This window comes from Rhinolophus sinicus, linkage group LG10, assembly GCF_036562045.2.
Source record: "Rhinolophus sinicus isolate RSC01 linkage group LG10, ASM3656204v1, whole genome shotgun sequence".
Classification (NCBI taxonomy): Eukaryota; Metazoa; Chordata; class Mammalia; order Chiroptera; family Rhinolophidae; genus Rhinolophus; species Rhinolophus sinicus.
The window spans coordinates 89801831-89818108 of NC_133759.1; the positions used below are offsets into that span (position 1 = coordinate 89801831).

The 16278-nt window shown below is 51.6% G+C and overlaps 1 protein-coding gene across 12 annotated transcripts in view; it reads right to left on the bottom strand.

Moving 5' to 3' along the window:
- Positions 1 to 16278, bottom strand: part of TNIP1 (TNFAIP3 interacting protein 1) — a 48760-nt gene that overhangs the window by 11392 nt on the left and 21090 nt on the right. For 6 of the 12 annotated variants that reach the window (XM_019734318.2, XM_074313796.1, XM_019734316.2 and 3 more), the window contains 8 exons: positions 15798 to 15978; positions 14499 to 14633; positions 13023 to 13108; positions 11449 to 11532; positions 9481 to 9672; positions 5782 to 5876; positions 4067 to 4187; positions 526 to 615 (listed from right to left, as the gene is read on the bottom strand). In XM_019734318.2, coding sequence (XP_019589877.2) covers positions 526 to 615; positions 4067 to 4187; positions 5782 to 5876; positions 9481 to 9672; positions 11449 to 11532; positions 13023 to 13108; positions 14499 to 14633; positions 15798 to 15942 — 948 coding nt within the window. In that variant the 5' untranslated portion in view covers positions 15943 to 15978. The remainder of the gene's footprint in view (positions 1 to 525; positions 616 to 4066; positions 4188 to 5781; positions 5877 to 9480; positions 9673 to 11448; positions 11533 to 13022; positions 13109 to 14498; positions 14634 to 15797; positions 15979 to 16278) is intronic. The other 6 variants (XM_074313801.1, XM_074313800.1, XM_019734320.2 and 3 more) reach the window with 2 other exon arrangements.

Genomic DNA, 16278 nt, shown 5'->3' on the forward strand with positions numbered 1-16278 from the left:
TGGAAATTCTGGCCTGGGGGTGGGAGGTGGAGGAGGAACGTGCATGAGACATAAGGGAATAACCTCAACTTCTAGAGACTCTCAGCTGGTTAGTGTCAGAAGAAGACATGGGATCCTCTCCTTCTGTGACAGTCCCTCCCTGGACCAGCTGCACGGTGACAGATGGACCCCAGGTTCCCTACTCCTACTGCTGAAACTTGCCTACCTTATCACAACCTCTTTCCACCACCCAAGATTTACTGTGGGAGCCTTCCGAAACTACCCCTCCCCTGCCAACAATTTTAGGCCATTCCTCAAATGCCACCTCCTCCGTGGCCACTGTGAGCAGGAGGAATGATCGAGAGACAAGAGTCCAGGAAAAGGCAGCGGGTCTCTCCCATGGGTAGATGGTTCAGTGGTCACCAGGGCAACTCACCATGGTGACCTCAGACTAGCAAGAGTCAGAGCACCAAGGAGGGCCTTGTCCTGCCCGTCCCAGAAGGGAAGACAGGTCTTCCCGGACCACTACCCTCTCCAGCCACCTACCTCAGTGCGCTGCTGCTCCAGCATCTTCACCTTCTTCTCAGCAGCACCCAAGGCTCCCACTTCTGGCATCTTACCTGCTATCACACTAGCCTAGGGAGAAACAGAGGGGCCTTCAGCAAAGCCTCAAATTAACAGTTGTCTCGCCACCCCGAGCTCCTCTAAGGCCCCTCACCCAGCCCTCTGTCTCCCACCTCTTTACCCTCCCACTGACCAGGACAGATACACACCCAGCCATGACCAAGGCCCCTTTGGGAAGTCCACTGACACTTCCTGACCCACAGTGGCTCCTAAGTGCTCCTCCCCGGCCCTTCTGCCCTCTTCCCTTCCCTCCCCATGACCACTTCTTTCCTAGCTCAGGCTCCATCTCTAAGCGACTGCCCACTGTTCTCCACCCCAACCCCCATCAGCCAAAAATCCTCTGGTCTGGAAGGCAAGAGTTATATAGTTTTTAATGTTTCGTAAAACACTATTTTAAAATGTTTTTAGGAGGATACAAAAATAAATAAGGCCGTGTGTATGTGTGATCAGTACACGTACACAGATTTCCTAGCTCTAGCCTCTGAGAGGGCCTAACGCAGTGACCCCCCCAGGAGCAACAACACACACAGGGCCCAGATCTTGGTTTCTAAATGCCGTTCTCCGACAAAAAGGAACAGCGCTCCTCAGAGAGGTGCTGAATTCCAGGCCTGGGGCGGGAAACACATAAGATGAGTCTGGAGCATCTTGTGGTCCCAGAAAGTAAGGAAGTGCTCAATAAGCAGGAGAGGGACATGGCAAATGGGCATAGGAGACAACTTGAAAGCGCTTCCTATGGCCAAGCTGGAACAACCTGAACAAGAAAATAAATCACGACAGGATTATAACCCAAAGAATGAAACAAATGTCCTTAAGTTCATATTGGTAGAAAGAAAGAGCTAAATAATTAAATAAATGGGAGGGAAGGGACAACTCCTCCTTACAGAAGAAGTCCACTTAGCGACTGCAGAAGGAATGAGGGAAATACAAAATCGCCATTAGAATACTAAACTTAATAATCACAGGGGCGGCCGGTTGGCTCAGTGCTTAGAGCACAGTGCTCATAACACCCAGGTCGCTGGTTCAATTCCCACACGGGCCAGTCAGCTGCACCCTCCACAACTAGATTGAAGTTACAATGACTTGACTTGGAGCTGAGAGGCCTGGAAAAACACACTGTTCCCCAATATTCCCCAGTTAAAATAATAATAATAATCACTATGAGATCCTCCCATGTATACTGAAATTAGTGAGCAAAAGTGTAAGGAGAAACAAGACATTTGCACAGTCTCAAAGTTTCTCCTCAAAAAAACAAATATGTGATTACAAAGAGAAAATCCGTCCCTTTATACGGAGAGACCTGACAGACATGTCCTTAGCTGTGTGATCCCAGTTGATAGGAATCAGACACCCCGAGAGCATCCGCCTGGTGCAGTGAAAACAACATGATGGCAGTTCTGTGCTGTTCTTGCCCAAATCCATAACCTCAATCCAATAATAAGAAACCATCAAATAAACCCAAACTGAGGGACATTCTACAAAATAACTGGCCAGTAGAACCCAAAAGTGTCAAGCTCATGAAAGGGAAGGAACAACTGGCAATTGTCACAGACTGAAGACTAAAGAGAGGTGACAAGTAAATGAAAATGCAAAGGGCTGTCGATCCTGGTACAAAAGGAGAACATGAGTGAAAAACTGGTGAAATCTGAACAAAGTCTGCGGTTTAGTTAATAGTATTGTGCCAGCATTAATCCTAGTTTTGATCATTGAACCATGGTTATGTAAAACGTTAAGGCTTTGGGTGAACCCTGAGGGCAGAACTTGTGAGACTCAAGTGCCCCCTGCAGGCTACGGTCTGTAAGCACAGCACAGAACAAGGGAGCGAGGGGAGTGAGCTGGGGGAACCCTTCAGGGACCATCACCTCCTCTGAGAAGGGCACAAGATGGGCCTGCCCCTACAGGCCTGCTGTGTCTTGGAGTCGAGCTGTACTTAGCATTATTGGGGAAAGAGGAAAAGGGGGTTCCAGGCTCCTGGAGGGTACACTCTTATCCACCAAGAAGAGAGGAACCAGCCAACTTGGCTACTGACACCAAATCTACCATTGAAAGCAACAGGTAATGTTCACCATTTCCTACGTGCCACAAGCTAAACTTACTCTACAGGCATCACATCACTGAATACTCCAACCACCTTTTGAGGTAGGTGTTAATGTCTCCATTTTATAGAGGGAAAAACTGAAGCCAGAGAGTTTATATAACTTGTCCAAGGTAGCAGCGCTGGCAAGAGTTGGAGCCAACATTCGACCCACCTACAGTGGGATACAGGCTTCATGGCTGCCCGTAATGCACACCTCCTACAGGACCATCCTCCCCGGCAGGGCAGTAAGAACATCTGGCATTCCAGGGAGTCAAGGGAGAGGAGTCGATATTAAAGGGCTTTGGAAAAGTGAAGAGGCCTGACAACCCGGGAGAGATCAGGACAGTCCACATGAGGGCAGGCAAGGCAAGCACTGATGTGAGGGCAAGTGGAAGCAGAGAGGGGCCCCATGGGCTGGGGTTCAGAAAGCCACTTCTCAGCAAGGTTCCCTGCCCTACCCAAGGGCTGTCAGATAGCTGATGGTGCAGGAATCTTAATTAGGTGATATCATATGACTTCTCCAAGCCTCCTGCCATAGCAGGGTCATGGAGTAATAGTCCTGGCCCTGCCTACCTTACAGGTAGAGAGGAGATCCAAATAAGACAATGGGTTTGAAGTCTTGGGTACACTCTACAGTAATTAACTTATTAGGATAATCACTACTATTACATAGGTCTGGGGTTTGTTAAAGATGTTGAGTTCTGCTGAACAGCCATTAAACCCTATGGGGGGGCGGGGGAAGGGGATACTCAGTGCTGCAGCCACAAGAAAGGCACAGACCAGGCGAGGAAGGACAGCCAGCTCCTGCTTGGGGACTGGATGTGAGCCCGGGCTGGGAGCGGGTGGGAAGAGGGCAAGTGGGCCAGACCCTGGGCATTACCAGGCTATGCCCTCCTCTCTCCATGTCAGAGGCTCCAGAGCACGATCACAGGAGCTTATCAGAGTCTCCTGAAAGCTAACACCCTCATTCTGCCAGGACTGTCTGAGAAGTTAAACTGCATTTTGGGAGCTGCGTTGTAAGAGAGACCTTGACAAACGAGGATGTGCTCAGGGAATGTACTCAGGTTATGCAAAGGACTCAACACCACATTCTATAAGCAATGGCCGCAGGAACTATTCAGCCTGGGGAACAGAAGGCTTGTCGGGGGTCACACAGCCACGGTCATGGCCAGCAGCCTGCGTGTGTCACAAGGAATAGGGTTGAGCAGTGGAAGCTCCAAGGAGGCAGATTGTTAGGCCACGCTAAGGAAAAGCCATCCTAAGACTAGAACCTTCTAACAACGGAATTGGCTGCCAAAGGAGGTAGTGAGCTCACTGCCACTAGAGGTGACAACAGAGGCTTGGCACTGGCAATCGGGGATGCTGTGGAAGGAGTTTCTGACCACATACCTGCGGCTGTCCAGCCATCCCCTTCTTGCCTGCGCCTTCCATCTTTGGTGAGCCTGGCCGCCCACAGGCACCCTCTTTGCTGCTATTCATCAACAATTTCTTGAGCTCCATGTTTTCTTCCCTGGGTCAGAGGCAAACAGAGAGGTCACATTGCTGGCCCTGGGTTACAGAGGGTGGGGCTCTTGGACCTCTACTCATCTAAGTTGCAGCTGGGTCCTGGCGAGTAAGGTAATACCCTGAAACCTGCCCTCAGATGGAACCAAAAAGAGCATCATTAAGCCACTGCATGGCAATCTATGGGCTTTCCTAGCAGTCTCAGCTCATCAACAGCAGGGTTTCCCCATGTGTGGGATGTCTATATACATGAGGTCTTCAGCACACATCCAAACCTGCATTCAATAACACGGAATCACACTCTAGTGAGAGAGGTACACCCTGTCCAATTATCGTCAAACTTCCTGTGTAAAGCATGGCAAAAGCCTCAGTTTGGTGCTAACCCATCTTGAGCACCTTTCGAATACTTGCCAGTCTCCCTGGTAACATACAAAGAGCAGGCTTCAGGCTCAGAGCCTTCGGTTGGCAATGGTACTTCACCAGATTTTATCAATATCCTTCCATTTTCATTGCATTGACTGTTGGAGTTATGTTATCTTCTATTTATTATAGGTAATGCTGTCTTCCATTTACTCTAGGGAAAGCTTTTTTTATAATAATTTTAAGTCAAAGCATGATTCAAACTGAAGTAAATTCTGAAGTGAAAAATAAGGCAGGTGATACAGGACATACTAAAAGTGATGTGGACTCAAGTATGACTGAAATACATTAAATATTTCTTTATGTTCAATTTGCCAGCTGGGGTTCCACGTACTAGAAAAACAGAGAAGTAAAGTGGCTTTCCCAAGGTCACACAGCAGGGATTTGTACTTTTGCCTTCTAGTCATGAGTCTTTCTACGAGCCTGGGGTTTGAGATCCATGGATGGAGTCATTGTGGCTATAAAACTCTTACTGCTTGGAAATAAATAAATACATGCAGAAGTAAATAAATATATGCTGATTCAAAATGGCACGGTGGCTCAGCAGTGACACATTACTCTGTCTGGGCCTCACATGTCTCTCTCTGGGCTTCAGTCTCCCTCTGCACAATGAAGGGTTGAGCCCTCATGATCTCAAAGGGCCCTTTGAGCTCTGACTAAGTCAAATGAGTGTTTCTCCAGCATGATCCTGGGCCCACCTACATCATAACCACAGAGGCCCTTTGGAAAATAAAGATCCCTATGTCTTGCCTCAGACCAACGGAATCAAGAATCTGGGCGAGGGAGGGGCAGGAGTGTAAATTTGTACGCCTTGCCCTCAGTGAACCTGATGCACAATTAAATCTGAAACCCACTAGCCCAGCAGAGGAAGCCCTGACTGTTCTCAGGAAAACAGAGCAGGATGGGATGGTGACCAGCAGGGGGCAGCGAAGTCCTGAGCCCTGTCTCCACCACCGGGCAGCCAGCTGCTAACAGACTAAGCTTAGGAGGAAGTTTCCAAGGCACTTTATAGACAGACACTCCTCAAGGTACTCAAGGAGAAAGACCAAGAGACCTGACATCCCAAGCACGGCTCTCGGCACAGGTCTCAGAGCCCTCAGCCCAGAAATCAGTGCCCTGCACCCAGCCCTTCCTCCGGCCCATCCCACTCTTCATCTCTTCTCTGAGGAGCTTAGACTTACCGCAGCCTCTCAGCAGCCTGATCCCGCTGTTCCAGGCCCTTGTCCAGCTTGGCCTTCAGGACCTCATTCTCCTTCCGCAGCTGCTCACACAGGGTCTACAGGGCAGAGAGGTAGATGAGAGCAAGGAAAGGAAAGGGGTGCATCTCCAAAGCAGGTTGATGTTGGAGGACAGGGAGGGGCTACAGCCATACCAGGTCCCAACACACCCCCTTTGCATGTCCTCATCCAATCCCACCCAGGACAGCAGGGAGCCGAGCCACCAGGCCCACCCAGGCTCCTTTCTGTATCCTCTCCCTCAGGAGCCAGCCGTGAGGACACGTGACTACGAATCAGCCACAGAGCCCTCTAGTTCTCCAAGATGGAGAGTTCTATTCCTCCTCCTCCTCCTTCATTGCTGTTCCTATGCCTAGAACACTCTAGAATGCTCTTCCCCACCAGCTTTCCCCTGGCTTACTTCTACTCCTGCTTCAAATCTTAGCCTAAATGTCACTTCCTCAGAGAAGTCCTCCCTGACTCCCACATGTCAGGTGAGTTGGATCACCTTTATTATCCTTGCTCATAGCTGCCTGCTCTCACACTTCTTGGTTCTTGTGACAATTAGAGCTAAAGAACTGTTTGTGTCCTTATTTTCTTAATGTCTATCCCCGCTCACCCCATCCACGAGTCTGTGAGCTCCCAGAGGGCTGGAACCCCCTCCCCACTCTCGTTCACTGCCAGATGTCCTGCCCGAGCTCAGGACCTAGCACAGGTCGATGCTTAACTCTGCTGAAGGCACACACGACTGAATGACAATGGCCACATGAATGAATGAACAAATGAAGACCTGAGACGTAGCCTACGAGCTTGGAGAGTGGGCGGGGCTTCCAGTGTAATCAAATGGTGAATCAGAAGACGGGGCATTTGGTCAAGACCTCACCAGTTCCTTAGGTGTGGCCAGGCTTCCTTCGCCTGAGACACAGCTCCCTCCTCTACAAAATGGGGACCACTGCTCCTTCTCTGCCTCCTTTATAGGGTTGCTAATATCTGAGGACTTGTAGTCAAAGCGCTGAGAGGTGGGGTCATGGAACATGGACGCCAGACTCAGGGCTTCACAGATGAGGAGGGGAGGGCGGTACCAACTAGTAATGGTCATGCGTCATGTCAGTACTAAGCACTCAATCTTTCAACAGATCGTGAGCACTTAACACGTGCCAGGTACGTGGTTGGGTGCTCTTCCACCCACGGTCTCACCGGAGCCTCACAGCGTCCCCAAAACTACGTAGGTCATCTCTATTTTAAAAGTAGGCTAATGCAGGTGAAATAATTTGCATGAGGTTGCACAGCTGTTAAGAACCACCACAGGGGTTAAACTCCATCTGGCAGACCCTCCCCTGGTGTCTCTCTCCCCAGTGATGCAAGGCGGGGGCTGTGAGCTGGGCTGTGAGCAAAGGCAGTGGTATTCGTCAGACATTCCACCTGCTCCTTTCCACTGCCATTTCCCCTGCTGGCTGAGATCACGTGGCTAGTTCTGGCCGATGAAAGATGAGTGGAAGCGACAAGTGTCCCTTCTGGGCTGGCCCATGCAGGATTCTCCGAGTCTTTTTTCCCCCTGTGGCTGTGGCTGCCTCCTATTCCAAAGGGCACAAGGTGGAAGGGCCACTAAGTAATCGTGGAGCAGAAACAAGTCCTGGCCACAAACAATGAGGGAAAACTTTTATGTTACCCTGGAAGATTTCTGAGCTGTTTATTTCCACAGCAAAACCTGGCCCTTTCTGACTAACGCAGGTGAGACTTGGGAAGGCTGAATGGAGAAGACAGCCTGGAACTGGAGAGGGTCCGACATGAGGGATCTGAGGTGGAGAGAAAAAACTACTATGACTGGGTCCAGTGCCTAACAGGGGCCGTGCGCCATACCTGGCCTTGAAAATGTTTGTTGAGTGAACCAAGGAACAAATCAATGAATGAATGAGGAGAAACCAGATTAATCTGCCTCTACCCACAGGCTGGGCAAATACCCAGGATGCCACGGCCCTGAACGAGGCCTCCAGGGAACAGAACGTTCTGCTCATGGTACTAAAGGAAGGCCAGGACGTGGCTACCATGCTGTCCTCCCTTCCAGGCTAGAGAGCTGTTTCCTCCAAGTTTCTGGGAAAATGCCCTGGGCACAAAGCAGCTGCTGGAAAAAGGTCATTACAAAAGTCATCATGTTCTATCAAAGGAGCTAACAGGGCTCACCTATGAGTTCAGTAGTTCATTCATTCATTCATTCATTCATTCACCAAATGTGCACTAAGCACCTATTAAGTGCCAGGCACTGGGATAGAGCGGTGAATATGACCGACAAGATACCCGCCCCTCTTATGAGTCTTACAGTCTAGCAGGAAGTGCAAGGAAAAAAACACAAAGTAAATAAACCACCTAATAAAATTATTACAAACTATGATAAGAGCTAAGAAGGAAACAAATAGGGGCCTAATATAAAAAATAACAGAGTTTGGCAAGACCCCCCCCTTTAGGATACCCGGTATTGACCCCATTTCAAAGCTGAAAACTGACCCTGAAACCCATGCGACAGCCAGGTTCACCTCCCCAGAGCTCAGCTTTGACACCTCTAGACCTCGCTGACCTCTGAAAGTCTGTTAAAGTCGTCTCCCTCAGCCTGGCCCTCAGGCTCCTCCAGCCTCACCTCCCAACATGCCCTCCACTGGAGGTGAAATGGGGGTCCTGCCCTCTCCCTGGAGTTCTCTGCCCTCCACATCTCTCCTCATACTGTGTCTCCAGCCTGGACGTCCCTCCTGCTCTTGTCAACCTAGCCCCTTCTCAAGTCAGACATGGTGGATATCCTCCCCATAAACTGGGCACCTGAATGTTAGTTTCACTATCTGTGAATCCTTCCCTACCCCACGCCCTCAAGGCTAAGATCCCCTGCCCAGGACGGATGACCAGTCATCATTCAATCCTAACAGTGACCACTTTTTGAGCACTTACTATGCTCTAGACTATAGCAGCTGCTTCACTTAATACAGCAATTCCACGAGGCAGGTATTCCTGGCACCACGTTACTGACAGGGACAGTGAGGGACAGAGAGGATAAATGACTTGTCCAAGGTCACATAGCAATAGTCACTACCAGAACTAAGGACCATATGACTCCAAGGCCTGGGCAGGCCTAGGAAGGAAATCTGACTTCATTCCCACTGCAGAGTTATGAAAGGAAGCCTCCTCTACCGCGGAGGCAGGTTGGGATGGTGGTTAAGAGGATGGCCTTTGGAACATGACAGCTCAAGGTTCAAATCCCACCTGCACCATCTACTGGCTGGGTGACCTTAAGAAAAATAAGAAAATCACCTCTCGAAGGCTGTGTCCCCATCTGTGAAGAGGTAATGATGATGGTCCTACTGGCCTTTGTTCCCTCCCTTTCCTCACCTGTCTGTGAATAGGGGCAGGGCTGCTGCCCACCTGCCCACATCCATGGCCCCAGGGTAACTCAACCATGAAATTTGCATGGCCCACCCCATATTTCCTAATTTCCTTCCTCTTCCTCGTCCCTCCCCACAACTTCCTCACCCTGCTCACCACCCCAAACAACAAGCCCAAGGCCAGCCTCCAACATCACCCTTGGAAGTCCCCAGAGTCCCCAGGATTCCCAAGAAGAGCTGGCAGAGGTGGAGAGGGCAGCACACCTGCTTCTCCCAGGTGACCCGCCCTGGCCTGCCTCACCTGCAGGATGGAGGTGCGCTGCTCATTCTTGTGCACCTTGGAGGCCAGCCGGTTGAACTCGAGGGCCATGCGGCCCAGGTGGGTGAAGAGCTGGCTGTGGTCGGGCTCCTCTGCACACACGCTCAGGGTGGTCTCCAAGCGCTGCAGGTGCAGCAGCAGGTTGCTGTCCTCGTGGGGTCGGGGGCCCAGCTCCTGGCAGGGGTAGGGGACAGGGACCACTCTTCACCAGGGTCTGAGTAGGCGCCACCAGCCCTTCTCCCTCTGCTTCCCCATTCCTCATGACTCAGTTTCCCCCTCTGATCCCAGCTCAGCCCAGGGAAATTCTCCGGTTACGCAGGTTCCCTGTTTGGGGCTGACTCACAGGGCAGGACCCGGACTCCCAGGCCGCTGTGGGCTTACGAGCAGTGGAGCCACTTTCCTCCCACACTCTGGGCCTCGCTGTGTCTTGTGGATAAATCACTCATCTGCTGGGGCTCAGAATCCTCAGAAGCTAACTGTACACACACCGCTTCCCCCCCTGCTACCTCACAGGGGTCTAATGAAGCTGAACTGATGCATGAAAGCAGCGAGCCCAGGAAAGGGGTCTCCCTCTATGCACAGCCCTGCTTCTTTGGCTCAGGGAATCTTGACCAGGGAGCCACACAGAGACCAGAAGTGCCTGACTTTTCCGTTTACATATGTCTTTTGGGGTATGGTTCAACCGTTTATCAGCTTCTCAGAGCTCCCAAGATTCAAAACAGGTTAAGAATCATAGCTCTAGATGGATATTTTAAAGAATCCCAATCTAGCAGCGTGTATAAGAAAGGAAGCATGCCGTGGGCAAGACAGCCCTATCTCAATACAAAATCAGTCTCTCCCTCCGTCTTTCCTGTGTCAAGAACACTCCTTCCAAAGACAGAGCCTTAGTAATGCCAACACCACGCCCAAGGACCCGCGGTGGCACCGTACAGCTCACTGGCCCTGGCTGAGCCCCCCACACCTCGCCGGGCTCCATCCCAACGCATCCCACATTTCAGCTCCTGTAGCAGGCCTCCCCGAAATGTTGACGGAAGTCATAGGATGTCGGAGCTACAGGGAGCCTGAGGGTTCAGGCTGGGAAACCGAGGTATGGGGAAAAGGAACTGGCCCAAGGTCACCCGGTGGGTCAGTGGCAGAGCCAGGAGTGGAACTTAGGCTTCCTGACGTTCAGCGAATGCCTGTGTAATACTGTTAGCACCGTATTCTAACAGGAGATAACACTGCTTCTTCAGTTCTACGCTCCTTCCCCCACTGTCTCTCTTTCCAAAGGATCTGAGGTGGCGAATGCTGCTCTCTATTTAAGGCCCAGGAATTGCTTCATCCTCTGATCTAAGTAGCCTCCAAGCTCTTGTCTGCTCGGCAGACCAGGCACATGACAGGGCTTAGGAGGAACTTACTAACTAGATGAAGTTACTGGTCCAAGATCAGAGTAAACTACTTTCTGAGCAGGGGGTTCTTGCTGCCTCAGCCAGCTTCTCAGAGCCCTCAGGGACAGAACAGGACAAGGGGACAAAAGTTCCCAGAAGACAAATACAGAAACTTTTTAACCCTCAGCCTGCATAAAAGGGTAAATCATCTTGCCATAAGCCGCTCCGGGCCTCCTGAGCCTTTCTCTTCCACCCGGGCTAGCAGGCCACCAGCCCGCAGGCTGAGTCATAATGTGCGGAGGTGTCCCGCACTCTGTGGAGACCACAGGGCTGGCGACGTGCCCAGGCTTTCACAATGATGGGGTGCCTGTGTGACCCAAGTTGGGGAAGTCACCCGCCAGGGATTTGCATATGCGAGCGAGAAGCACCCTCTGCTCCAGCCCCCCCCCCCCCCCCCTCTATTCCCAAGTGACTCCAGGATGCCCAAGGTCCTGTGAGCAGGTCTTGTGCCTTTCGCCCAGGGCCAGGTGACCGAAACAGAGAGGAGACGTGGGATAGCACTAGGGACCTGCCATCCACTCACCATCGTGCTTCTGGTGTGGCCGCTGCCCTCTGGTGGAGAATTCTGCTCCTCTGTGGGGACCACTTCAAATTCAGAGGAGGTGCCCTGTGCAGAACAGGAGTTAGGGGCTGCCTGAGAGGAAACCCTTCACTCCTCCTCTGGGAAGTCACAGCTGAGAGCAGCAGGGAGCGGGCAGAGCATGGGAGGACAAAATCCCTTCTCACACCCCATTCGATCGGGCATCCCCTTCATGCAGAGGCTGAGCTCATCGGGCAGTTACACATCCCTTCATATGAGACCACAGAGCAGGATTCCCAACAAGTCTGCCTACAACCCACGGTGTCATCTGAGGTTACGTCCTTTCTGTGACCAGTTTCCTCATCTGTATAACGGGAATATTGGACTAGCAAGTCTGGAACCACTAGAACTTCAGGTTTGTTTGTTTTTAACTTGCACTTTTCAAGTGTTTTCATGAACTCTGTTATGGTCAGAAGGTTATATCCCCTTTGGACAGATGAGGACACTGAGAGCCCATCGTTAGTTAATGTAAAAGTAGGAACTGAACCCAAAGCCTGCAAATCCAACATTCCTGCTATGGCACCAGAGCTGTCTCCCAGGCCCAGGTGTCCCCAACTGGTCACCTGGAGAATGTAGATAGCAGTTAGTGTGGCCACTGCCAAGGCGGTCTTGTGCCAGCCTTGCCCACCTAGTCCCAGAGAGCCCAGAGAAGTGGACTGATCTGGGGTAAGTTCCAAAGACACGTGAACAAATTTGGAGAGATTTGTTTTAGGATTCCGCCAACTCCACCCTGGCCAAGGACTGTCAGTCTTTTTCACGTCTCAGCCACTCCCAGCAGATACGCTGATGGTCCCTCGGAACCAGCAACTGACTCTGCGATTGCTTTTAAACTGGGTCTTCACAGACAGTGTGGGCCTTCCCTCATCCCAGGAACGGGCCGACGGAGGGGGGACCTCTGCACCAGCTCCCGCTGATCCTCATGGTTCTCGGCCCTGCCCTAGAAAACTTTTCACCTCCACATTTCCCCCCACTGTCTATGTGACCTTGGAAAACGCTCTTCTCTCTCTGGAACTGATCTACAGGAGGAAGATGCTAAGTGCTACAAGCAGGTGAGTCCCTTCCAGTCATAGAATAGAAACCAAACTTCTCGAGGCAAATCCACAGAAGACAGTGTCTGAGGCCCCTGAGAATACGAGCTCTGTCACATCCATCTGTTTTCCTAGCACTGTGCATAGTCAATACACGCTTCGTATTAGGCGTTGGACAAGCCAATCTCAAGCTTTCTGGGGCCTCAGTTCCGCCATTTTCAAATGAACATCATCGTTAAAACTTTACTAGGAAGACGCAGGTATGCAAAGGAATTCCATATCAGAGTCTTCCTAGTAAGTTTTAACGATGTTTACCTGAAAATGGGGAAACTGAGGCCCCAGAGAGATTGAGATTGACTTGCCCAACATCACACACCAAGTTGGAACGTGGGCTTCTAGACTCTAACTCTTTCTCTTCAGGTCCCTGTATCTGCCAACAGGACCCTCAAGTCCAGGCAACTTTCCGCCAGGACTCCAAATGCAACTTACACTGGATGGAGGTTTTTGGACTGGCTCTGGCGTGTCACTGGGGAGTACAGGGTCAGCGGGGGGTGCTGGGACATTTGCATCCTTTCCTGGAGATTTAAGAAAACATGGATGAGTCGCAAAGAAAGGGGAAAAGCCTAGGTCCTGCCCCCTCAAAAACAGCCCTGGCCAAAAGAGTTCTTACACAGAGTTCACTACACGAGCCTAGGAAAATGGGAGGTGGTCCCACCAGGGCCAAATAGTCTGGGGAAATGACCAGCCCTGGAATTATGAGACAGAACCTGTGCAGAGAGACTATCTTTTCTGGACTTGTTAGGAAAATCCCAAGATGGCCACTGCTCCTTGCTACCCTGGACCTGTCTCAATGATGACAGGATGACAGTGGACAACTAATGAAGTGTTTTTATATTTATTATCTCAGCTAATTCTCATGACAGCTCTGCATTCCCATTTTATAGGTAAGGAAACTGAGGCATGGAGAGATCCCCAACTGGCCCAGTTACACAGCCAGCAACTGCAAAACGAGGACTCAAACTTCGCTCTCCCTCCCTGACCTCCTAGGGCTTTTGCTGCAGGGAGACCCTCAAGGGGGGCTACACGACACACTCTGGGGGTGGGCCCAGCACCAATGTGGAACTCAGGAAGCATTGCTGAATGGACACGTGGAGGCTGGAAAGCACCCACTCACTGCAGCACAGTGGACTCTGAGAGCGTCACTTTCTTCCATGTGTCCATTCAGCCAGGATAACTACCAGCCAAATGGAAGGCTGGTACACTGGCCTGGGCCAACTCTGTACAGTGGGGCTGCAGCTGGAGGTCTCTGAGCCCCACATGGGGAGACCTTTGCCTCCCTAGTCCCAGACCCTACCCTGGCCTTGGAGACATGCCAGAGGAATGCGTGGTGGCCACACACAGGACTTTAACCCTTAGCCCCAGTCAGCGGTTTCCTTTAACAGGTAACACATGTAACCTTATATCTGAAATACACTGCAGCCGGCCAACAGGCAGGTGCAGATTCTTCCACGGGCCTCAACTTCCCCAGCTGTAAAATGGAAGCGGGGGAAGCCAGAACAGAGACTTTTGACTCATAGGCCTACTCTGAGTGCCTTGAACTAGATGCCTGGAACACTCTGCCTGGCACACAATAGCTGCTCATTAAATATTTGCTAAATAAACATGCTGATAAAGATCCTGAGGCCACATGTTGGGTGCAGTGGATTGTCGTGATCCATAACTAATGTCTGCCAGGGCCTCAGAAGTACTGAGTCACCAGCCATTTCTGGACAAGATTATTTTGAAGTCCCATCCAGCATCTGGGGGACGCGGTCACCAAAACATGACTGCAAGGATGGTCTGTCGCCCAAGGGTAAACGAAGGAGGTGTGGCTTTCTGAACAAGAGGAGAGTCCACTGTTAAGGGTTTAGGGAGTCAGGAGTACAAGGGAAGGAAGGCAGAGGACAACCCAGGCTCCCCATGGACCTGTGAGCTCAGGCAGGTGGTCGAAGGAAGCCAAAGAGGTAGACGGCGGTGGGAGCAGCTCACTGTCCTTGACTAGCTCCTCTGCCTTCTGTCGCAGCCTGGATGCTTCCATCTGGGACTCTTCCAAAAGCTCCCCTGGAAAGACAAAGGGGAAAGGAGGAGCAAAAGGAATTACTGGCTCTGCGCACCGATTCTCACTCTGCTATGCCCCTAAGCTGCTTTGCCTGGCTTTTGAAGCTCCAGGCTCAGTCTCACCACTGCCTTGTGGGCTGAGTGGGAAGCATGTCATTCTGACCCACAACCAGACACAGGCGGATAAGGAAGAAGGCCCCACAATCAGGGAAAAAGGAGTGAAGGGGAACAAACTCCTGGCCCCCCCGTCCCATCTCCACCCCCTCTTTCTGCCCCACTCCAGCCACACCTGGCCAGGACTCCACAGAAAGCCAGGGGCTCTTAGGACTATCATCATGGCACCCGGGGGCTTCCCAAGGCCTATGCCCCAAAGACAGGGGCTGCCTGAAGGGATACTACCAACCACCCCTCTGGGCCTCCGTTTTCCTCCTCCCACAAGTGGAAAAGGGAAACTCCACTTTTTCTTCCCCAATCTGCCATTCCAAACAGAGGTCTGCGAAGCAAGGAGAGAGCATTTGGAAAATTGGGGAACTGGGCTCGATCCCAAAGTCTAAGACCAGAGAAGGTGGCAGCAAGACAAAGGAAAAGTTTTAGGAATGAGAGGAAAGAGAGGTCCCTCTGGATGGGGAAATCGATGCATGTCTCACACAGAGGAGATGGCATCTCAGCTGGGTGCTGAGGGTGGGCACCACTCAGTCATATGGAGGGAGGTGAGGTTGCCCTAGGCAGTGGGGACAGCTTGAGGAAAAGCCAGGAAAAGAGAAATCAAGAGATCTTCTCCCGTTTTGCTTCACGCCAAGCTCGGCTCCCTCCTCCAACACTTGGGGACCATACCCTGGTTGCCTGATGATGTCAGCTCTCCCCCTTCCTGGTGCTTCTGGAAGACCAGGCCACAGATTGGGCCTTCCAGCTCCCTCTCCCTGACCCCATGTCTTTTTGTCAGTCCCTCAAGGTATTCTGAGGTCTGTCATCATGGTTCTGGGGTGCTGGGGACTCAGGGCTGGGAATGCTGCCACCTTGCCACGGAAGTGCATAAAGACACAGCTGTGGGGCAGGAGCCAATGCAGGGCCAGGAGGGACAGGGATGATGTGGGTGGAGGCATATGCCAGCTGGCATTGCAGGCTACAGGTAGGAGGTTTGCAGGGAGAGTGCAGGGTCTGCTTTACCTAACATCTTTATCCCTTGCATTTTTTCCTTTAGTCGGGAATTCTCCTCCACTAGGCGCTCAAAAGCTGTGGACACCTCTCCCGGAGGCACGCTGCCCCCAGGGTCGTAGATCCGGAAGATCCGGTATGGTCCTCTCCCTTCCATGAGGGTGGCTCAGCCCCTGCCGTGGTGCCCGCCTGGCTGTAAGGACAACAGCAGGAAATCAGGGGGCTGGCCAGGCCATTGAGGTGTCCCAGAAGGCAGTCCCCATAAGCCAAAAGAGAATACAGCACTTCAGGCTGGTGTGGCCACAGTACAGCAGAGCAGGACAGTCACCTCCTTTGATCTGGACGCTCTGCCTCTTTTAATGCAAGCTAAGAATGGCGTAAGTTTCTTTGAGCTGCCTCACTGTACTACTCGCTCATTTGGAACAACAACCGACTGTGAGGTACAATATGGAGCACAAGAAAGAACACTGGACTTGAGAGTCAAAACACTTGA